Source organism: Solanum lycopersicum, chromosome 2 (genome assembly GCF_036512215.1).
Source record: "Solanum lycopersicum chromosome 2, SLM_r2.1".
NCBI classification, from domain to species: Eukaryota; Viridiplantae; Streptophyta; class Magnoliopsida; order Solanales; family Solanaceae; genus Solanum; species Solanum lycopersicum.
Genome location: NC_090801.1, coordinates 25,088,782 through 25,112,373, shown reverse-complemented (window position 1 = coordinate 25,112,373; position 23,592 = coordinate 25,088,782). Strand labels below are relative to the sequence as shown.

The following is a 23,592-nucleotide window of genomic DNA, read 5'->3' as shown; positions in this document are numbered from 1 at the left end:
TTGCAATATATGTCGATTTTATTGAAAATTACCTAATAGAGTTGACATATGTTCCATAAAATTGTAATTCTTACAATGTTTGTGAACACACAATTGAGACACTTGAATCTATCAATTTGGTTAACTAAACGAATTAAAATCTGTCACGTGTTATCTTCTCTCTCTATTAATCAATTAGATCATTGCATATATCATCTTCCCTAAATTTTCAATAGAGTCGTTAGGAGAGATTTTTTTAAAGAACTCAATACTGTCTACTAAAATAAGCTAAAGAAGGTAACAAATCGAGTTAATTTCTTCTTAATTTAAAGTCGCTCTAGTTTAATTTCTTCTTAATTTCTTTTAAATTTGTGAAATCAAAGTATCTTTTGCCATAAGATTTTGACAGAAATATTCTTATAATATCAAATATAATTTTGAATCATATTTGTAATAAACAGAATGATGTGATGCCACTTGTGAAAATTTGATGCAAACATGTAGACTTACTTGCGATGCAAACTTCGTGATCGGAGGACAACCCAATTCGAAGATTTTGATCTTGTTCATGTTATCATGTATGTTCTCTACATAAATGGTTTCTCGAGATCTGTTGTTTCGATTTATTTTAATTTAAGTTGTTTATGATGTATTTTAGGAGAATGAGTGCAACTTTTTAGATTGAAGGATCATGAAAATGTTGATATACGATTTAATTTTGTTGTTTCAAGATTGACGAAGAGAATTAAGGAGATGGAAGAAGCATTGACAAGAAAGACATAATGAAACTAACAAATGGGTGGAAAGAGAAGACTAAGAGTAAATGTTGTAACTAGAAGCTAATTGTCTCGATTTTTGTGGTATTTTTTCTATTTTTAAGCATTATTAAAAATGTGAAGGATGAAAAATGTAGTCGTGTGCAAACAAACTTGTCATAGTTTTTCTACTCTACATCTTTAGTTTGATTGTTATTCTTTTTTTTTTACTTTATGTTTTTAGACTAGGTATGACTTTAATAAGTTGTAAGTGTGTTTGATTATATAAGGCATGTAAAATCACATTTTTGTTACTTCCAAATAGATCCACGCGTGAAGAAGATAGAGAGTCGATGCACTTCTATTCAAATAGATGCACCCTTTTGTGTAGTAATTTTCGATATAATTGACATATGTTGCAATATGTTACACTTATATTGGAATATTATAGACAAAATACTTCATGAAAAAAAATTTATCAGTAGACAAAATACTAATAAATATAAAGCCTTGTCATTAATTTAGAAATATGACAATTTAACCCACATCAAGGCTCCAAACTCCTACATACTAATTCAACAGCTCAAATTCACTGTATTCTTGAAATAATATTATCATTCAAAAAAGTCTTGTTAGGTTCCATAGAAGTGCTCATCCTGGTCTTTTATGTAATTGTATAAACATAATTAATTAGTGGACATCAAGAATATTAATAATAGTACACTTACTTACTTTGTAGATGTTGCTTCTAATGCCCCTCATGTATCCATTTGGAGAATGGTACCACTAGTTAAGTTGGACCCTCGTCGAAAATATTATAACCTTCAAATAAATTATTGCCGCACATCAGAAGTGACTTTCTCATTGCCTTTTGGAGGTTGAGCTAAAATCTATCAAAGATCGAGAAGATAATGGAGCAGTAGAACTTGATATTTGTCTTTTTGTTTAATATATATTAGATAGTTATCTGTAGATTACATTTTTCAACCTCGTAAATTTCAAAGACCATGCAATCATTTTTGACGAAAGTAAATAATTATTATATGTCAATTCCTTAATAGTGTTTGTCAATTTCTTAAAAAATTAAGAAAATAATCTGTTTATGTTGGTATCCTTCATAGATAACAAGAACACTTGCTGTTAGAAGACGGAGCAACAAAAGATTGAGTATCTGCTCATTTAAAAGCTTAAAATACAAAAAAATACTTTTTCAGAAGATAGATCATTTGTTGCAACATATGATCCCTCTGTTGACAAAAATGAACTTTCTTTTGTAGTACATGAGTGACTTGTTGCTAACATATGACCAATTTGTAGCAATATATGAATAACTTGTTACAACAAATGACCATTCTGTTGCTTTAAGACATAAATGACCTGTTGCAACAAATGCCACAATGTTTGATTTCTACCAATAAATGAAACTTTTTTCAATAAATAAGTTATATGTTGGAAAACTGAACTGACTGCATTTCTACCAACATAAAGTCATATGTTGTAACAAATTACACTAATATTTTTCAACAATATGCCTACTAAGAATTTTCAACAAAAACTATGTTTAACACTACTTGAACCAACAAAATGCTCTACAACAGATGACACTAATGTTTTTCAACAATATGCTTACTAAGAATTTTCAACAAAAATTATGTTTGACACTACTTGAACCAACGAAATGCTCGTAAAAAAAAAAGATAAAAAAAGAGTTTTCACAAAAAAAACATATATCACATATTCTTAGGATTTCCCAAAATTTAGAATTTTTTGGATTTCATGATTTTCTTTCATAAACAAGGAAAAACATAAATTAATTATTCAATTTTCTCGACTATAGAACGAGTTTTTGTTAATTAACCCAAAAAAAGAAATTCAAAATTTGATTTTTTGACACTATTCTTCGTTTACAAATTCTGTAATTTTCCAAAAAAAAATTGCGATTTACTTAGATCATCTCCAACCCACATCTATTTTACTCTCCATTCTCTTATTTGTAGAGTAAATAGAGAACGAGCACTCCAACCCATCTCCAAATCACTGTCTATTATTCAAATTTAGAGAGTTGAATAGTAGTTCTCCACTCTCTATTTAACTTTTTCATTATTTTATTATTATTTTTATTACTTTCTAATGAACATATTATTTTACATATAATTTTATTAATTAAATATCTAGTATGCATTAATTTTTTTTAAATGTAATATAATATTTTTAAAAGATATTATCTAGTATATACTACTTTAATTTAAAATAATAGTATTTTATTTTTTTTTTCTAATTTTCGTCAATAATAATATTTTATTGTATTATTATTTTTCGTTATAAAGAATACACAAAATTAAAATCTATGAAAATTTTAATTTAAAAATATAATATATAATGCAATAATTTAAATATAAGATAACAATACGTGATCATAATGTGACATTTAAGGTGTCGTAAAATAGAGGATTGGATAGAGATGCCTGGGTAGGAAAGTGACTGCTGGCTACGACGTTGAGTTTTCCGATTGAGTGACGGTGGCAACGAAAATTTAGCCTTTTCTTTTTCCAAGAAGAGGAGCTGGTCTTTTTTTTTAAGAAGGTGATTGGAAGAGGTAATTCTTTTTTTAAAAAGTGGGATGAGATGGGGTGTATTTGTATTTTCAAAAAGATTTTTTTTTATTATATTAATTTGGACCTAATTTAATTTGATAAATTTTTTAAGTGAATTTGACCTTTTGTACTTCGTCTCTCCATTTTGTTCAATTTTTTCAAGTTATCAAACAGGTGGCAGGAATCATCGATGATTCGAACGCTTCAAGCTCGTCTGGCAAATCTCTTGGACACTTTTTTTTCCTCCTCTCCGGTGTTGTACTTATGTATTGACATTCTTTTCAATTTCTTCAGATATCGTTTACATCACTCTCCCAAACCTTGTACAGAAACAATGGAAGGTACTCACTCTAATTCATTTAGGTTTCTTCACTCTCAATCTCGTTATGTATATGGGGTTGTTACTCTATTTATCCCGAGCTTTATAAATTGTGTATGGGTAATCAATTTGTATTATAGATCTCTACAATCACGGCCTCTCCTCTTTATTTATTCACTCCTGATTTCCCTATGTTTCATAATTTGTCAAAATTAAAATTGACAAAAACTGCATTGCTTTAGCCAATCATGTCCACATTTTTTATTAGTATTCTATGTTTATCACTATCTCATCGTTTGAGTGTAAACTTTATCCTATTGAAGGAGAAAAGTGCACTTCATTTAGTAAATAAAAGGTTGTAATTTATAGGTTTTTGTAGGAAACAATATGATTAGAAATGTCAAGTTTGTGAACAAACAACCCAATTTGCCGGAGGAATGATTTGCTCAGGTCCATAATTTGTGTTATAAAAATGCCTTCCCTATCCTGTCACGGTCATCTATTTCTCTTGCTTCACTATGGTTCCAATATGATTTATATTACCTTCTCAAATTCAGGATATGTTTGCATTTTCCTGTACTTCTCTTTCCCTCGTTAAAGTTCTATACACGCTCCTTCTTTCCCAATCCACACCATTACACCTAATTTTAGTGTGAATTATTCCATGTGCATATTTATATGCCTATACAGCTCAAATACACATGTAGCTGGAACTGGGGTAATGTGCAGTAATCTTGCAGTGTCAGCAAAAACTAACACTCATTACGGGATTAAGACTTTGTCTTCAGCAGCAGGTGTGTCATTGGATCTCATCAGCAACTATTCTTATCTTTGATAGTGAAATTGTTCAAGGCAACTTTTTCTGTTTGTTTGTCACACCCCGATTTCAAGTCGAATCATGATCGGTAAGTGGTATCTCACGAACCTTATTTACCATCTTGTTCTGGTCTAGATCTAGTATGTCATGTAAACCAACATTTATTCAAAAGTCACTGTACTTATTGTCTGAAATTTCATTTAAATGATATTTTTATACTTCTCAAAAGCTGTGAAATTAGAAACACAAAGTGAAATTGAAAACTCAACTACTCAACTTTACCATGTATATGTCTATGAAGACTACAGAATAACGGACGGATAATTTAGGGCAAGGATTCCCGGGAATTCCTCAAAATAAATAAAAGAATAATTGAATGTTTGACCAAAACTAATGAGATTCCACGAACCAAAAGCAGAGTTCACCTAACAACTACTAGAGAGTGAGGGAATGATCTAGCCCATAGCCTGCTTGTCCACAAAACCTGACCTGCACATACATCAACGTAATACTTGATGAAAATCTAATGATTTCAAGATGAATTCTTGTTATTACTTGCGACTAGGAGTAATGATTTAATGTATTACACGGTAGGATCTTACTTTCTGTGATGAATTATTACACTTGATAAAAACTCCCCAAACTCAAGTCATAGCCTTCTTGTTCTTGTTAAGGGTAAAAATTTCCACTTTTGCACTTATATATATATAGGTATGGGGGTCATTTTCATGGATGAACTTAACACAGGGTTATAAAGTTTGTCATGTAGAGCACTTTCCATGCTGAGACATGAACTTAGCATGAACTTGGCAGAAGACTCTAAATTATGTCCTTAGAGTCAGACAACAACATGAACTTAGCTAGCTCCTCTCCATCTTCAAGACATTTTCATGATTCCTATTATGCCATCTTCATCTTGTGGCATTAGCTATCACCTTAATCCATTCATTAGGGTTGTAGTTAGTCCAAATGAATATCAAAGAATTTTGGGGCCTTGCACATTGCCATCCCTATTATTGGTCTAATATTCCATAAATCATGTGGGTATAATTTGCTTGTTTAAGTTTTCCCTTTTTTTTGTTGGGGGTGGGGGGAATTGGGGATTAGGGTGGGATTAGAGTAGTTTTCTCAGCTTAATGAAACTGCACAATCAAAATGGTAGCAGCAGTGAATGTTATTTTATGGACTTTTCTGGAGAAACATTAAATAAAGGAGCAAATATTGATGTTTCACACTAAATACACTGGTATTACAAGAAGAAATTTGAAAGCAACCACTTGGACCTTGCTAACACCATAAATTACATCCTTGGACATGTATGAAATTTATTTATACTATACATAACATTAAAGGGTCACTTGGTAAAGTGTATTACAAAATGCTGAATAAAGTGTATTAGTAATGCTTGTATTCGTTATGCTTGCATTAGTTTTTATGCATTGTTTGGTTTGGTGTATTTAAAATAACATGCATTGCATTATTTCCAGAAAAAAGTATTTTTTACCAAAATAGCCTCAACAAATATGGTGAAAAGGATGTGGACAAGGTTTTGACGGGCAATTGTATCTTTCGTCATGCCAATGCATGCATCAAAACCCTTTGCATTACTAATACCATGGATTTCCATGTATTAGTAATACACAATAGAGTGCATAGCAAATGAAATCATTAGTTATACGTAGGTAAAAAATTAGGACCAAGTTGGGTACTAGTAATACACAAAGCTAATGCATGCATTGTTTTTCTAATACACTCTACTAAGCGACCCATAAGATTTCACAAGTTTCAACATCGGTAGGCATTCGAGAGGCTAGAACTCTCCCAGATGTTTCTCGTTCTTTTCTGAATATCTCCCTCAAACTGCCCTGCCCCTTCCCTCCAAAAAAAAAACAACCCAATAGATGTGAAACTGTCTCATAACTGTTAATAAGTTTTTCAATTGTTTATTTTTTGCCTCCTTTTATAAGTTTTTATAACATGAGGCTCATCATTACCCTTTCCTTTAAGAGTTACCTTGTCCTCAAGGTGAAAGTCGGGAAATTGTAGATCGATGATTGTATAGTCCTCCATAGTATTCTTAAATTCTAGCAGGGCCTTCCACTTGATTAACTTTAGCATTGATTAGCTTTCTAGTCTTCCTCACTTCTTCAGGCACAACCTGAAGCTCCAAATCTTGGGTAAGAAATGGAGGTAGGTTTTGAGCAGGAGTAGTTGGGAGCAAGCATTTCCTCCACTATGCAACATGAAACACTGGATGAATGCATGCTCCAATCGGTAACTCCAACCGAGAAGCTACAGGATCAAGCTTTTCTAGAATCTTGAAAGGGACAAAAAAGTGGGGATTGAGTTTTTCATTGATCTTCTTAGCCAAAGAATGTAGTTTATAGGGAAAAAGTTTGAGATATACGCATACCATTTCGCCTCTCTCAAAAATCAGTTTTCTATGATAGGGTTGTGAAAGGTAAGCGCCTTATCGCCTTTGGCGAGAGTCGAGACGAAGCAAGTCCTTGTCGACTATTACTAGTGAGGCGATGCGATCTCAAAAGGTCGACAAAAGGCGAAATAGGGGAGTGGCGATGCGGCAAGGCGACAGAGGTGTCACCTTTTTTTTTTCATAAAAAAGGTCCGATTTAATAATTAAAAGGCAATATTAGGGTTTATTTGGTGTTTTGGACAAACACGACTCTTTTCTCATTTTTTCTCTCTCTAGCTCAACTTCTCTTTCTTCATCTTTCTTCTTCAGTCCTATGCTTTGCGACCTTAGCAGGTACGTTTTTAGCACTGTTTCTTCTTCTTTCCTGTTCTTTTTTTTTGTGTCTGTCGACACTCGGCAGTGCCCAATCCCTGTTTTTTAAGTTCTATTATTGCTTGTTAATTATCTTATGAATTATTGAGTCATTCAAGTTCTAAAGTTTTAGTATCTAGTATTTATTGGGAGTTATTGAATTGAAATATTTGTTAATACATTATTGCTGTTGTGGTTTTCGATACATATATATATACACACACACACACACACACACACACACATATATATATATATATATGCAATTAAATATTTTAAGTTTTTGGTATTAATTAACGCCTCAATTCAAAAAGGGAGCGCCTCGTCGCTCGTCTCGCACGAGGCGAGACAGACCCTTGTCGCTGTCCAAAACACTACTTGGGATGTAGATCAACTTGATTCTTCATTCTTTGTTGTGCTTGTCACAAATGTTCATTTGAGTTCAGTCAAGATCAAATTTCTAGAGCGCACCTGCTCATTTACTTCTTCCACCACTGAAGTAGTGTCATCCATGTGAAAACTGATAATGGATCCCTTTTGTATTATGCTCTAAGGGGTGTCATATCTATAGATCTGTTAAAGGATGTATTAAACCAATACTCAGTTCAAGATAACGAGTGGGACCATTTCTTAGGATTTTCTCTTGCCATACAACAGACATATGTCTCCAAACTCCTAGTAACCCTTTTTGTTTGCCCGTCGATTTTTGGATGATAGGAAGAGCTATAGCGCAAGGTAGCACCAACTAATTTGAATAGTTCCCTGCAAAATTGGCTTATGAACACAGACACAATCAAACACAACAAATTTTAGGAAATCATTCCTTTATGAAAAAGTGGCCACATCATTAACATTAAAAGGGTGTGAAAGTGGAATAAAATGTGCATACTTACTAAGATGATCCAGCACAACCAGTATAGTATCAAACTTATGAGATTTATGAAGACTAGTAACAATAATGAAGTCTAGACTTACATCCTCCTATACATGATGAGGTATAGGCAAAGGTTGGAGTAACCTTGCAGGACTCAAAGTTTGAGCCTTGTTCTTTTGTCAAATTTCAACCTAGCAATGAGGTCTTGATCATCCCTATTCATACCTTCTAATACATATTCTTGGATAGCCTCTTATATGTGCAAAGATACCTTGAATGACCTTATATAAGAAAAGAATGAAACTCTTTCAATAGCCTAGGTATTTGAGATAATCCTTTTGGTAGAACCAAGCGTCTGTTGATTAGTAGACATCCATTCTTCAAGCTCTAGTTGTCCTGAAATTGACTTTTGCAAAATAGAAGCCATTTTGACGTCTCATTGTACTTGTTTCCAAATTGAGAACACATATAACTTCGCAAATTTTCCGCTTCTAGACAATGCATCAACCACTCTATTGTGAGCACATGGTCTGTACTTCGATCTCAAACTTATAGCCCATGAGTTTGAAAACTCATTTTGACGGATTCTCATCCATAACTTTTGTTCTAGCAAAAATTTAAGGTTTTTTTTTGGCCAGTTTAAATGATGAAATGATGGCCCATAAAGTAGTGATTCCATCTCTTGACAACCAACAATATAGCCATTAGCTCCCATTCATATACTGAACATTGTCTTGCTGTAGAAGAAATGATTCGATTGAAATAGGCAATATGTTTACCATTTTGCATTAAAATTGCACCAACACCAAATCCCGAAGCATCAATGGGAGAAAAGTTCCGCATTGCTAAACTGGTATTTAAGGCATAACCAACGTCAATACCTCAATTGCTTGTTGGGTTCATTCTCCCCATGAAAAATGGGCAGCAATCTTATCATAATCTTTGACAAATTTTCTGTAAAATCTGCTAAGTCCCAAAAATCGTAGCAAAGACTTGATATCTCTAGGAACTGGTTAAGATTTCACACGCTCAATACTGGAGGAGTCAGTTTGCACTCCTTCAAAGTAGATGATATGGCCTATATATTCAAGTTCAAGCTGACCAAATGTGCATTTTTTCTTGTTGATTATTAGTTGAAACTGGTCGAAAATTATCCAAAACAACCTTCAAATGCCCAAGATGTGAAGATAGTCCCTATTGTAACTCAAAATATCATCAAAGCTTTTGCAAATGATTCGTGAAAATCCAGTGATGAAAAGTCGAGGGTACATTGGTCAAGCCAAATTGTATGACCACAAACTCATAATGTCTCTCATGGGCGTGAAAGGCTGTTTTTGCGTCATCTCCACCTTGAAAGCTAATTTGATGATAACCTGACCAAAGATCCAACTTGGAAAATATGGTGGCTCCCCTAGCTCATCATTAAGAGCCCGATTATCCACACAAATTTTCCAACTTCCGTCCTACTAAAAAAAACTAGTAATACTGGACTAGAGTATGGACTAGTTCTAGCCGTAATGATTCCAACAACATCATCTCTTTGACCAAACTATCGATCTCTACTTTTTGAGAATGAGGATATCAATATGGACGAATATTCGATGGTTGTGCTCCACATTGAAGGTTAATAACATGATTTCAAGAACGACGTGGTGGTACCGTGGTAGGTCCAAGGCTCACCTACTTGGTTACTTCTGGGTAATCAAGTAATAACTTTTCATTCTTCTTGATTTTATAGATGGCTTCATCTTCAGTTATTGTTACCTGATTCAACTCAATCAAGAAATTGGTCATGGCTTTGAGTGACACAACTGTCCGAACCATACATGGATCCGTCGAAGCAACACCGATCTTCCCGCATCTGTGGATCTCATGTTAAGAACTAAGAAGTTTCCTATTGACCCTCATCTCACCTAATGTGACTAACCATTTCATCCCCAATACCAAATCAGTTCCCCTCAACTCCAATAGAAAATATCGTTGGTTGATTAGGACTCCTTGCATGTCCAATCTTAGCCCTTTTCATCTTTCACTCCCACTAACTTGTTAACCATTACAAATTGTTCCTTCAAATCTTTTGCTCTTCTTAATAGGTTATTGCAGATGATGAAAAAGGTGGAAGATATAAAATTATGGGTCAGTGTTTTTGGAAGCGCGATGCGGAAAAAAGCGACAAGGCCCCACTTCATGCTCTAAGTGAAGCGCTCTCTTCATTTAAATGAAGTGCAACTTGAAAGAAAAAAGACCAAAATAAATGAGAGAACATATATAAGCAGAAATCCAAATTAAAAACAAAAAAAATAGATATCACAAACCTCCATAGACCATAAGACAAACGATATCAAAGCTATTATTACTTTAATTTCTCCTAAAGTTCTACTTCTACAAGATATTCATCACTGTTAAGAAAAACAATTCAGCAATATTTTATTCAGTGTTATGGAAATAAAATTCAGCAACATATATTTTAGTTGCTGTTGAGGAAAATAAGATTCAGAAACATGTAGTTTAATAACTTCTACGGAAAACTACTTATCAACATATAGTTTAATCAATGTTAAGAAAAGAAAATCAGCAACCAATAATTCAAAAAATAAGAGCAAAACATAGATGATGAGAACAGAGGATAGAAGAGAATAGAAAGAGTAGAAGAAAAGAACCCCATGATAGCAGCACCACTACACCAGAAAGAAAGAAGAAAAAAGAAGAAAAGAGAAAGAAAAGAGAAAGAAAAGAGAAAGTACCTGAAGCAAACCCTACTGTTATGAATGTTGCTGAGGACATGCTAAGTCTTAGAACTTCTTTTAAAATTGATCATTTAAAACTTAAGAAAAAAAAAGCATTGCTTTTCTTGCTTCGCCGCTTCTGTTAGCATCACACTTCAAGACCAGAAGCGTCCGCTTCTGGCCCTTACAATGTAGCAAGAATTCTGTCCTCATATTCTTCTTTCTTTTTTCAAGAACCCAGTGATCAAGTATCTTTTCAATCTCAGCTTCAAACTCTGTGTTCACCACTGTAGGAGCCCGCTTTACCTTTATCCTTCTTGAATTTTCAGCATCTTCAAAGTATGGATTCAAAAAGCTCATATGGGTCGGATGAATATTCAACCTTTCCGCCAGTTTCAGCTTGTAAGTAACGTCGCTTATCTTCTAAACAACTTCAAATGGTCCATCATACATGGGGATCAGTCCCCTATGCCTGAGTTTACTCACAATCTGTTTTGGATTTGAGGAGAGTTTTAGCAGCGCATTGTTGCCCAGCTCTAATTTGCGCTTATGCAGATCAGCATACTTCTTCATCCAACTCTGGGCCATGCGCAAGATGTCTTGCACTTCTGCAAGCATCTCATGTTTGTCTCTTGCAGCACGATAAGCGACTGGACATTTTCCTTGCTTCTTTTGATAGCGACATCTAGCAGCGTTGTAGGTTTGCCTGCCTAAAACCACTTCAAAGGGACTCATCTCTGTTACTGATGACTTATGCAGATTATAACAAAACTATTTTTTATCCAACAAGTCTGCGCAATTCCATTGTCTAGCTGTCATATTAATGACTCAATTATTCTTCTACCAAGTGATTGATTCGCTTTGTTTGGCCATCAGTTTGACTGTTTGAGGTTGATTGGCTGTCGAAAATTTCAGATCAGTTTCTATTAAATCCAGTTACTTGAGCTTGGATTGCAGCTTCATGATCACCACTAATGCTAAACACTCGATGCCATTGATAATAAACATAGAAAGGAAAACTGCCTCAGATTTTCAGATTATCGGAAGTAGTTACGAAATGAATACAAGCTACCTAGTTATACAAGGAGGAGAAATCTATTCTAATTAACTCAAATGAACACCTCAGTTACTGCTGTTATACAGCTGGCAACAGTTAATGAAATATCTAACTAACTCATACCTAAGTTGGAGATGTGAGTAGATGTAGTTTCAATACCCCCAAGTTGGAGGTGATACAATCACTGCCAACTAGTGGAAACAGTAGAATCCTCAATCCCAGTAAGGGTTTTAGTACCAACATGGTGTATAATAATGAGTCCCTCCTGAAGTTTGGTTCTAACAAACTGACAGTACGCTCATGGAAGCCAAGATTTCTTGCAATGCGTAATGCAGATTGACTATCACAAAACACATGAAATGGACCAGTGGTGGGAACTGTTAGTTCATCAAACAACCTTACCAACCACACCAGCTCACCAACCACCTTCCTAAGAGACCTGTATTCTGTCTCAGCTGAAGATGAGGAAATGGTTTCCTGCTTATCAGATTTCCAACTCCAGGACTGTCACCAAGTAAAAACAACATAACCAGTGACAAATTTTCCAGTGTCAAGGCATGAGGCCCAGTCTGAATCACAAAAAGATTTTATTGTGTAGTCATCTGAATTGGACATGAAAATGGTCTATGTGGGATCTTGTTTTAGATACCCCAACATGTGGAAGGCTGCCTGTAGGTGGGGCTCTCTAGGTGCATGCATGAATTGACTAATTGTTGAACTCCATGCACCTAGAGAGCCCCATCTACATTCAGCCTTCTACATGTTGGGGTATCTAAACTCTAAAGCAAGATCCCACATTGGGCATTGTTCCCAGGCACTTCTCCGGTGATCCTTCTCGTCAGCGGAACCTTTCTCCTTCTTTCCTTCACTTTCACTTACCCTTTTCCCTTTTCCCTTTCTCTTTTCTCTTTCTTTCTCCCATGTCCTTTCCTTTCGCACTATTCATCTCTTTTCTCAAACAACATGGAAGATACCATCTTTTTTGCGGTAGGTTTCAAGTCTTTTGATGTGACAAAGGCCAGCGGGACGGCAGGGGAATGGTTCGAATAGACTGAAAGAGGAAGGAACGCCATTACCAGAACAACTTTCAACACAAGGGCTATGGAATGGATTGTCAAAACTCGGCGAGAAGCCTTCGTGACAATGGGAAATAGAGTTGAAAGATAGAAGAAGAAAGATGCCTTTTCTGAGATCTTTTGTGCTCAAAACTTTAATAATTTTGGAAGATATGTGAGTCTAATTAATGTGAGGGGCATACGGAGGTTTGTCCTTATTATTTCAGAGTTAACTCTTGACTCTGGCTGGAATGATATACCTAATAAAGTTGGAAGATTGGTCGGAAGATTTAAACCGTTAAATAATGTTGAGAACTTTAGATTGGCCAACAAACATATACCTTATGCAGAGGCATTTAAAAGCAGTAAATAAATGGGTGAATAGAGTAGGGACTGATGTAGATGGGGCTGATGATTGCAGTTGCACTTCAAAGAGGGGGAACAGAAATCTACATAAATGATGCCGATAGCTATCATAGTGAGGTTCTAAGAAGTTTGGTGGGTAAACTTGTGAATGGAGTTAATGCTACCATTACTCTCACAGAAGTCACAAATTGGACCAACAACTGCTCGAAGCAGTCTTTTGGTCCGAATATTTATGAGATGGGGAATGACTTATTCCTCTTTGAGTTTGCTTTTAGAACTATAGCAGAGCAGGTGGTGGTCGGTGACTGAACTTGGAAGAATTCGCCGGTCAATCTACAATGGTGGAGCCCACTACTCGGGGCTGTCGAGGAAAAACATAGCACCGAGGTAACCTTCACTAGAATAATGGGACTTCCTTTGCACTTAAGGTCTCAAAAAACTTTCAAGGCAATTGGCGACGTCTGCGGGGGTTGGGTCAAAACAAAAGAAGAAACACAATTGAGTAACCACCTCAAGTGGGCGAGGATAAAGGTCCGAGGAGATGGGCGTGATACCCCAAAGAATGTGAAGGTTAAAAGTGGTGGGGCTTTATATGTTAAGGAAATTTGGTCGGAAGCTTCGATGAGGGTGGTGGTCGGCGACAAGAGCAACTTCGGTTGCCCTAATTCTTTTAAACAATGGTTCTTTGCTGAAGAGCCAAAAGGCAAAGAGGTGAGTGCTTTTAAGGATTCTGGTCAAAGTACAGAGGTGGGCCCACATGCCCATGTGGGAACACATGGCAAACCTAGGGAACACAAGATGAGAGTTTTTGGGCCAATTCTTTAATGGAAATTACAATAACCCAGTCCTAAAAAAAATTAGTGAAGGCCAAAGGCCAAAACATAATCTAAACCTTTTATCCAAGTCACAAATATCTCAAGAGGGGCATATAGGTACCTCTAGATAATAGAAATCATATGAACTATAGGGGAAACATTGCAGAGACCTGATGGAGCTGAAGACTCCTGCCTCAAAATTTCTAGAGGTGTTCACAAACTAAGAATCGAAGTGGGGGAAGTTGAAAGGTAACCAACAGGGAAAGATGATGCAAACGCAGAAATTCCAACATCCGAAAACATGCAGATCATAGAAATGTCGAAGAAAATCCTAGTCAATTGGAAGAGAATGATCAATTTGAAGGGCAAAATAGGCAATATGTTTCAGATAACACCATGCAAATTCAACAAGTTCTTGATGCAGAACCGATATCCATGGCCAGAAATAGATATGGCAAAGTAGCGCTAGCATCCTTATCACACTCGGATGACCAACCCAATTAGTATCATGTGCCTTTTTCATCAAGCCTTTTTCACGAATGACTCCTACTTTTGATGGTGAGAGTTATCAACTATGGGATGTGAGAATGGAAACCTACTTTGAGGCTCTTGATCTTTGGGAAGCCCCGGAAGAGCATTATGAAATTACTCACCATGGGCCAGATCAAGACTCACTAGAAAAGATGACACTGAAGCGCACATAAAGCGAGGAGAAGCGATCAACACGTTTTGAGCCTCACTTCAAGGCTTAAGCGCGCTTAAAGCGTGCCTTTGATAACATTGGTCCAAGGTAGGAGCAACTTTGTTTGCTGTTGTTACAACAACTATTTCATGAGAATCATCGCTCTCACATCACCAAAAGAAATTTGGGATTATATAAAGAAAGAACATGCTGGAGATGAAAGAATACGAGGAATGAAGGTACTATATTTAATGAGAGAACGAAAGAGTCACAAACACTCAAGGAATACTCTGGGAATACTCTGATAGATTGCTTGGTATTGTTAACAAGGTAAGACTGATAGATTGCTTGGTATTGTTAACAAGGTAAGATTGCTGTCCGAAATTATCTTGACAAAAAAATATTAATTTTTTTGCACGTACAGGAACAAAGGAGACTCATGAGGCAAGATGACATGGTTGAAGGAGAATTAAGTTAACCTCAAATCTCAAAGCAAAATTGAATTCTTGAAGAATTACCCACCTTGTTAGCACCATGGCAAAAATGAACATCCTCCATATAAATGTTGGAAGAGACTAGATGCACAATCCAAGATATGCAAACAACATGGTCATGAAATTGTGATTTGCAAAAGCAAATTTCAAAAAGATGAAGTAGTTGCCCACGTCACCACTGAAAAGAAAAAGATCACTTATTTTTTACAACCTACTTTTCAATTAAAAAATGATTTTTGGATGATTGACTGTTATATACGAAAGAAATCTTTTTAAAGAGTTCATTTCAATGAAAAATAAAAAAATTAGGATTGATAATGGTGACTGTATTTGTACAAAATAAAAAGGGACCATTGCAATTAAAACAAATTCAGGTACCAAAATAAATATGTTCTTTATGTGCCTGATATTTGTGAAAGTTTATTGAGTATCGGTCATCTAATGGAAAAAGGGTTTAATTTATTATTTGGGGACAAATATTGTCGAATTTGATTCTACTAAGCAAGAGATTAACAAGTTAAAATGAGAGAAAAACTTCTCATTTAATCCAACAAAAGATGCACACAAGCCTTGCAAGACAAAAGATGAATTGGCAAATTTGTTCATGAGGTCAATTCCAACAAAGTCAGTTCCTCAAGCAAGGAGGAACTGCAAGCAAGGAGGACCGTTAGAATTATGCTTTTGGATTGTAGTAACTTTATTTTACTGCTTAGTTTTTGAATAAATCCTAGTTAATAATTTTTTAAGTTTTTCCTATTTATTAGTAATTACTAATTAGTTTGTTAAGACATATTTTTCCCATAGATATTCTAGGCTAGTTCATTATTATCTTTTTACTTCTTTTGTTCCTATAAATGTAGAGTTCAAGAAAGAAAAATAATAGTTCTCTTTGACCTCATTGAAGTTTTTTTTTCATTATTCTTTCTCTATTAATTTTTAATTTCTTTATTAAAAAACCAACAGAGACTATTTTTGATTAGTTGAATATTCATTTCAGTTTTGTCAACTAAGAAGTGTGTACCATGCAACACAAAGGATTTGAGGCCTATGACTGAAGAAGCTGCCTATCAGTTGATGCCACAGGTTTGCAGTTTTAACATGTTTCAAGTAGACAGTCCTTTTACATCTGCTAACACTTCTTTGTGCAGGTGTCGGGGTGGGATTTGGTGAATGATGGTGGCACACTGAAGCTGCATAAGTCCTGGAAGGTCAAGACTTTCACCAAAGGATTGGAGTTCTTTCAAGAGGTGGCGAGTGTTGCAGAAGCTGAAGGTATATGTACCTGTGTTTTACCCTTCTTATGAGTGTATCATATTGTTTTATGTGTCATGATCCTTGGATTTTCTTTGTTAAGTTTGTTTCAAGTTTTTCTTCTGTGCATAATTTATTGTTTCTACATGTTTTTCTTTTACTTTAGACGGCCACTTACCTTGTCTATAAAATCTGGAATTCTAATTCTTCATATTCTATCTTAGCATTTATTAGTACAGTTACTGCCTCGTAATAAAATGAGGGGTGATAAAGGAAAGACCTGGCTTTTATCTTCTGACACACATTGTCAGTTCCATAAATCTCTCAATATCTTCTCAAGTATGAAATTTTAGTATCTTCCTCAAATTAGTGAATCAGACAGGATTTCTTTGTCCAATATACAAAGTGGTGAATCAATTTTCATAAATTTGATCGTAGATGTGAGGTACTTCCACACATAAATCCGGGAGGGTAAACAATATGCAGCATTGTTTGTCTGCTGAGCACGCCAAGCATGGGTTAATACATAGATTTCTGGCTTTATCATAAAGGAATACACTTTACAAATTCTGCTTCTCCCCAGCTGATGTCTGTCTGCTACTGAAGCCTCTAATAATAACCCAGTTATCATCAAGCATTAAACGCTTCATGAGCCTAAATTTGCCAGCACATAACATTTCAACTGAAGAAATGGGGCATCTTTTCCATGTTGACATAGCACCAGCTCTTTGATTTTTGTCATCTTCAGTGTATTTTGGGCATATTAATAGCACTTTTGAAAGATGGAGCATGAAGTACTCTCAAGTGCACCAAACACCCTTGCAGTATCTGGTCATACTACTTTCAATAGACCTAATGACTTGACAGAGCAATTACCCTGCAGTATCCTTCCCATATGTGAAAAATCAGCAGCCTAGTAATCTTTCATATCCAAAATTAATTCTATGTACCACAGCACTGCGAGGAAATCTCTAGGAAGAACTCTATAGCTTAAATTTGCAGTTTTTATAAAATTATAACTTATTCTGCATCAATGATCTCGTTTCAAAGATAGTTGATTGCTGCATAAGCACCTATTGCATGTAATCTATTGGTTTCAATGTTAAACTTCCTCTAGAACATGTAAGTGTTACGGAAAATCAAAGTGCTGATTATGATGTAGCAGCTAAAAGAAGATTCTGGAATAGCGTTAAAGGGATAGACAAAGGTTAGCAAGAGGAAACTGTTCCCTTTTTTTCTTTATTCCCAAGTTGTGAAATGAGGCTGTATTTACTTTTGGGAGTTCAAAGTCTCTTGCATGTAGCAGTTTCAAAAGAAGTCTAATGCAATAATTCTGGCCTGTCATCCCAGTTTGATTGCAGCTTCATTTCACCTTCTAGTTAGCTTTGTCTGACCCAATTTTTTTCTATATATATTTTCGGGAAAGGTTCTTACACACGTTATTCGCATTACATAGTTGGATTAGTTATTTTTTCAGTAAGAACTCTTGTTATTTTTCTGCAGGTCATCATCCAGATCTTCATCTTGTTGGGTGGAATAATGTGAAAATTGATATATGGACTCATTCTGTGGGTAAGAATTGTAATTTTGAACTCCATTTATTTTCCTCCTTAATATATACAAGCTCATGTTGTTGTTCAGTCCCTAGCTTGTTAGCTATGTTTTTTAGGATAAGAATATTACTGAACCAAGTATACACTGCTCATGCATTCATGAAGGCCTTTGGTTTTGTTTGCTCAACTCTTCAGAACTCACATGCAGAGAGGTAGGATGATGTAGCTTTGAACTAGCTTTAGTCTGGCATACTCTATATGAGTTACAGGCTTTACGTGATTCTGCGAGAAGTGTATGTCTGTATTTAGATGATTGAATGTCCATTGAATAATACCCCTTTCGTTTTAATGTGTTTGTCCTATTTTGACTTTGACACATAGTTTAAGAAAATAAAAGACTTCTGAATCTTGTTTAAAATAGAAATATGTCAAAAATATTAAAATGCCCATTAATCTTGTTATCTTAAACATGCCATGTGGGAATATTAAAACTAAAGATTTGTCAAAGAGGGAAAGAGTCGTGTTTGAACGGACTAAACAGGAAAGTAGGCCAAATAAATTGAAATAGAGGGAGCGGATTGTTTTGGAGAATTTTCTGTTTGAAAATGTAGAGAAGCTGCCTTTCATGAAAAAGCTTAAATCAAAGTTAAAATGTTTTAATTGTTTTCTTCCGCAGGTGGACTCACAGAAAATGATTTCATACTAGCTGCCAAAGTTAATGGGCTTGATGTGCAGGACCTTCTCAGCAAGAAACTTAGCAAACCAGCACAAAGCAGTGGTTAACCTTCCAAGTTTAGAGTTGTATTATGATGTTAGTTTCTTATATACTAGATATCATGGGCATTTGAGTACTGTTGTTATTTAAGAAATGAAATCTAGAGGACATCGTCTTTTCAAGGGGCATTTTGTTAATACTATGAGACACATTTAAAATGTATTCCAATTGTTTGGCGACATGGTTCATATGCTGATTCTGGTCTTTGTTGGGGAATTAATGAATTTATCTCAACTACCTTTTCTCTGCATCTTTCATGACCGTTGAACAAAAATTAACCTACAGTTTCTCAAGTCATGCAAACCTACAGTTGTGGACCAGTGGTAGTTCAAATTCTAATAGAGAAGCTAGGCGATCTCATTTCCCTTGTTTCCTATATTTAAGCTTGATAAATAGAATTTTCCACAATTGTAGGTTTGATGAGCAAAGTTTCCCATTACGCTTGAGGGAGGTATTTATATTTGGGTTTTTAGTTAAGGTGCAGACGTACTGGTTCAGACACCTCTCTTACTTACACAAATAAGAAAGAAGTAGGTATGTGGAAAGAGTTATTAGTGGAACAACAATGCATTGCAAGTGGAGTGAAGGAGGCACTATTGTGCAATTGCTTTGATTTAAGATACCTCTCTTACTTACACAAATAAGAAAGAAATAGGTATGTGGAAAGAGTTATTAGTGGACCAACAATGCATTGCAAGTGGAGTGAAGGAGGCACTATTGTGCAATTGCTTTGATTTAAGATAGTCTTTGTAGACTACTTCGATTGAATTTGTGGCATTTCCTTCATTAATAGTATGTCTTCCACTTGATGCCTTCATGAGTATTGGTCATTGATTGTTTGCTAGTTGTATTTACACATTTGTGTTGACTCATAGTTTGATTGTTCCCTATGTAGTTTGGCGTATACTTTGGTGGCAGGGAGTGAGAGGTTAGAGTGGGAAATGTCTTAAGGGGTCCTCTAGTAAGAGTAGATTTTTGGAACATTGTGACTTTGACAGGTATGTCCATAGAGCGATTCTTAAGAAGAAAAAGATTAACATAGTGTGCATCTAGGAGACCAAGTGGATAGGTACCAAGGCTCAGGATATGCACGAGTTGTGGTACTCAGGAGGCTTGAGAAGTAGGAATGGAGTATGCATTTTAGTAGATGGGAAGTTTAGGAAGCACGTGGTGGAGATTTTTGATGGTTAGTTAGTCATTGGAGGTCGTACTTGGAACATTATTAGTGCTTACACGCCACAAGTGGGCTTTTGATGAGGAGGTCAAGAAGTGCTTTAGAGAGGATTTGGACGAGGTGGTGAATGTTATTCTGCAATCTAAGAAGCTAGTCTTTAGCAGAGATTTCAATGGTAACACCGGGTTGGCTTATAGCAGTTTTGACTGTGTGCATGGAGGTTTCGGCTTTGGGCTGAGAAACAAAGGAGGAGTGTCACTTCTAGATTTTGCTAAAGCTTTCTAGTTGGTAATAACTAACTCATGCTTTTGAAGAAGATAGGATCATTGAGTTGCTTCCATAGTGCAGTGTCTAAACTCATATTACTTACTCCTTTGAAAGGGTGATAGAGGCATTTGTTAGAATTTAAGGTTATCCCAAGTGAGAATCTTACTATCCAACACAAACTCCTCACAATTAACTTGGAGATTAAGAGGGAGGGGAAGAAGAAGAAGACTTCGTATGATCAACTATGGGTCAATTGGGGGACTTGACTCCAACCAAAGCATGGGAGTTGGGGGAGAGGTCAATGATGAAAGGAGCTTTGGGAAGTAGTCGAGATGCAAATAACATGTGTGAAAAACGGCAAATTGAATTAGGGAAGTAGCTAGAGAGATGTTAGGGTTTTGAGTGTCAACTTTGGTGGCCATCGAGGGAATTGGTGGTAAAACGGAGAAGTTCAAGGAAAAGAAAGAAAAAAAGGTTTCTTATGCTATGTTGGTGGAGAGAAAAGATGAGGAGGAGAGGAGGACAAACACCGTAAGGTATAAGAAAATGAAAAAGGATGCAAAGTTAGTGGATAAGACAACAAAAATGATAGCTTTCAAACATTCATATGCTTAGCTAGGGACAAATGTAGGGGTAAGAAGTTGTACAGACTCACGAAGACTAGAGAGAAGAATGGCTTGTGACCTAAATCAACTAAAGTGCGTCAAAGATGAGGATTGTAGGTGCTAGTTGAAAAGGCACACATTAGAAGAAGATGAAAAGCATACTTTCATAAAATCTTAAGTCTTTAGCAAAAAAGGGACTAGGTTCATCGTATTGGTTGATTTAGAGAACTTATAGAGTTAGTGGAATTTTGATACTATAGGTGTTTTGAGGCTGGAGGTTAAGGGTGCTATGCGCTAGATGAGCCAAAATAGATGATAAAACCTCAACTATGTCCCATATTTCAGGGCATAGGCGGTGGTATGCAAATCAATGTCCAACTTTGAAGGTGGATGGGTGGGTGGGGGATGGGGGTCAAACCACATGGATTGGAAGATGTGATCACTTTCAATTGATTTCTCAACTTGAAACACACTAGAAAATTGAACTCTCAACAATGCATTACCAAGTTTGAAAAATACTAGGCGTGTGTGAATAACGCTTGGGGTTTCCACTCAAATAGGAAAAATAATAAACGCAACCAAATCGATTGATTTATGCATAGTGCTTGGTCTAGGCTATATTCAATATTCTTTCAAACTATGAATTCTCTTGAACTCTAAGACCTTTTCAAATATACATAAAATATTGTTCGAGTAGATATATATCCCTAACTCATATCGTTAAATGATCAATTACTCGAGTTATCGCCTTCCTAGCTTAAATCCACAATTAATTTCAACAAGTCCTCTCTATTGAGTCTTACCCAACTCCATTTTGCTTTCTCAAGTAAAAAAATTGTTAGATAACACAATCAATATTTGCAGCCAGTGACTTTTAGATTAGAACTTCACGATAATAATAGATCCATGCCATACAATCAATTTTAGAAATCATTTATCAATATCCATTTGAGATTTTACACCCACATTTAGCACCCCCCCCTAACTAAGGATTTAATTGCTCATAAAAGAAGAAATAGAGACAATACCCATGTAGGAAATCTCAATTTCAAGCTAATGTGAGTAATAAAATCTAACAACTTAAAGTGATACAAATTTGAGGTCTCTTATAGTACAACCTATATAAGTTCTTCGTTATTACTCTATCAATATTTCTTACAACAATTGGTCTCCCTTCATATCCATAATTTCAAAGAAGATAATGGTACATAATTGCACAAAACCCTAATCTATCCTTGGAACATTTTAAAGGAGGCACTATTTTTCATAATGAAGTTTTTTCCTTCGGCTTCTGTATTCAGACTTGCGCTAGACTGGTGAAACACCAATAAAATATTTTAGTGTGCTAGTCGCCTCTTCACTTTGACCTTCATCTCTCACAGAAGAATTGACGTTGGGATTGGAAAATCACCGATCAATTATTGTACCATGCCAAGTATAACGCTGGAACTGATGCAACTTAGATCCATTCAAGCTAATTGTCACGACCCAATGGGTACACCTCTAGAAGTAACATGGCATACTTGATACCGAAGGGGTATCATACATGATCTTATCATATCGTAACATAAGATAACATAAAAGTACGGAAATTTTAAAAACTTTATCCATACAATCAAAGTCTTTTGTAAAAGCTAGTGGAAGTATCACTACACTTTGTCTCAAACCATCTAAACTCAATTTTAATAAAACCTTTGGGACACAACCCATACAATAGTCTCAAAACATGAACATAAAAGACATAAAGGAAATAGCGTCTTTGTCCTCGAAGCTATGAGGACTCACCCAAATCTTCAAATCCTTGTTCCTTACAAAGTTATCCTCAAGAATGGAACTCAAATTACCGAACCCTTCATTTGATGAGAATGCAGGCAAAGTATGTTTTATAGAAGTACTAAATACAATAGCTAGAATAACATCATAACAACAAAAAATCATAAGGGTTAGTCAACATAATACATGGTTCAATACTTTATGAAACATCAACTATACGCGTAAGAGACAATATCATAATCATAAGTAAAGTCTCCAACATAAGCATCATATAAGCATTATTTCACCCTTAGTCCTTCATATCAAAGGAGAAACATTTCAAGTAAACTCAAAGAATAATTGTGCAAGACATGAATAAAATCCCATAATCCCATCCAAGCTAAGTATCCCTTTTGTTCATCATAAACACAATCCATATAACTAGAAGTCTTAGACTCTCATAAGTAGCTTTAAGTCACACTTGTGCATTGTATGAGTAAGACCATATAATCCCACTCATACTAATACCACCTTAGGACCTCATCCATAGCTTAATTCTCATAACCAAAGAATCTCTCAACTCTAGTCAATCATAACAAGGAAGGCAACTATAGCACAATCCAGTCTGACATACTTTATATAAGAGAGCACTTCATTATGCAACCTTAAGTTATACTTGTGCAATGCATGAATAAGACCCCATAATCCTATCCATGCTAAGTACCACTTCTAGGTCCTCATATTCATACTTCTTGGTTTGGAGACTAGTCCCCCTCCTTAAGCCTTAGAATACTATGAAATACTCCTTGAGCATACTCGTAGTTCCTTAATAGTTTGAACCGTAAGAGGTGTTTCTCAAACTTGTCTAAGTTTATTATTAATATGGAACCTATGATA

General features: G+C 35.5%; 1 protein-coding gene across 11 annotated transcripts; it reads left to right on the top strand.

The window, feature by feature from the left end:
- Positions 1–3,136: 3,136 nt before the first annotated feature.
- LOC101250171 (pterin-4-alpha-carbinolamine dehydratase 2, mitochondrial) lies at positions 3,137–19,147 on the top strand. 11 transcript variants are annotated; one of them, XM_026029142.2, is made up of 8 exons: positions 3,137–3,330; positions 3,492–3,545; positions 3,623–3,669; positions 4,338–4,441; positions 16,316–16,401; positions 16,467–16,590; positions 18,073–18,141; positions 18,799–19,147. In XM_026029142.2, the coding sequence occupies exons 2-8, from the start codon at positions 3,519–3,521 to the stop codon at positions 18,903–18,905; spliced, it is 564 nt and encodes a 187-aa protein (XP_025884927.1). In that variant the 5' UTR covers positions 3,137–3,330; positions 3,492–3,518; the 3' UTR covers positions 18,906–19,147. The 11 variants fall into 11 exon arrangements, with proteins under 11 accessions (XP_025884927.1, XP_025884932.1, XP_025884933.1 ...); XM_026029147.2 differs by having other exon boundaries at positions 3,156–3,330; positions 3,492–3,540; XM_069293227.1 differs by adding an exon at positions 18,288–18,334 and having other exon boundaries at positions 3,161–3,330; positions 3,492–3,669; positions 4,388–4,441.
- Positions 19,148–23,592: the final 4,445 nt, after the last annotated feature.

Excerpts from the sequence above, each read along its gene's own strand:
- LOC101250171 (XM_069293226.1), top strand. The coding sequence starts at position 3,519 with ATGATTCGAACGCTTCAAGCTCGTCTGGCAAATCTCTTGGACACTTTT. Across the intron at positions 4,442-16,315 it reads GACTTTGTCTTCAGCAGCAG|TTTTGTCAACTAAGAAGTGT; the intron begins GTGTGTCATTGG and ends TATTCATTTCAG. Across the intron at positions 16,402-16,466 it reads CCTATCAGTTGATGCCACAG|GTGTCGGGGTGGGATTTGGT; the intron begins GTTTGCAGTTTT and ends TTCTTTGTGCAG.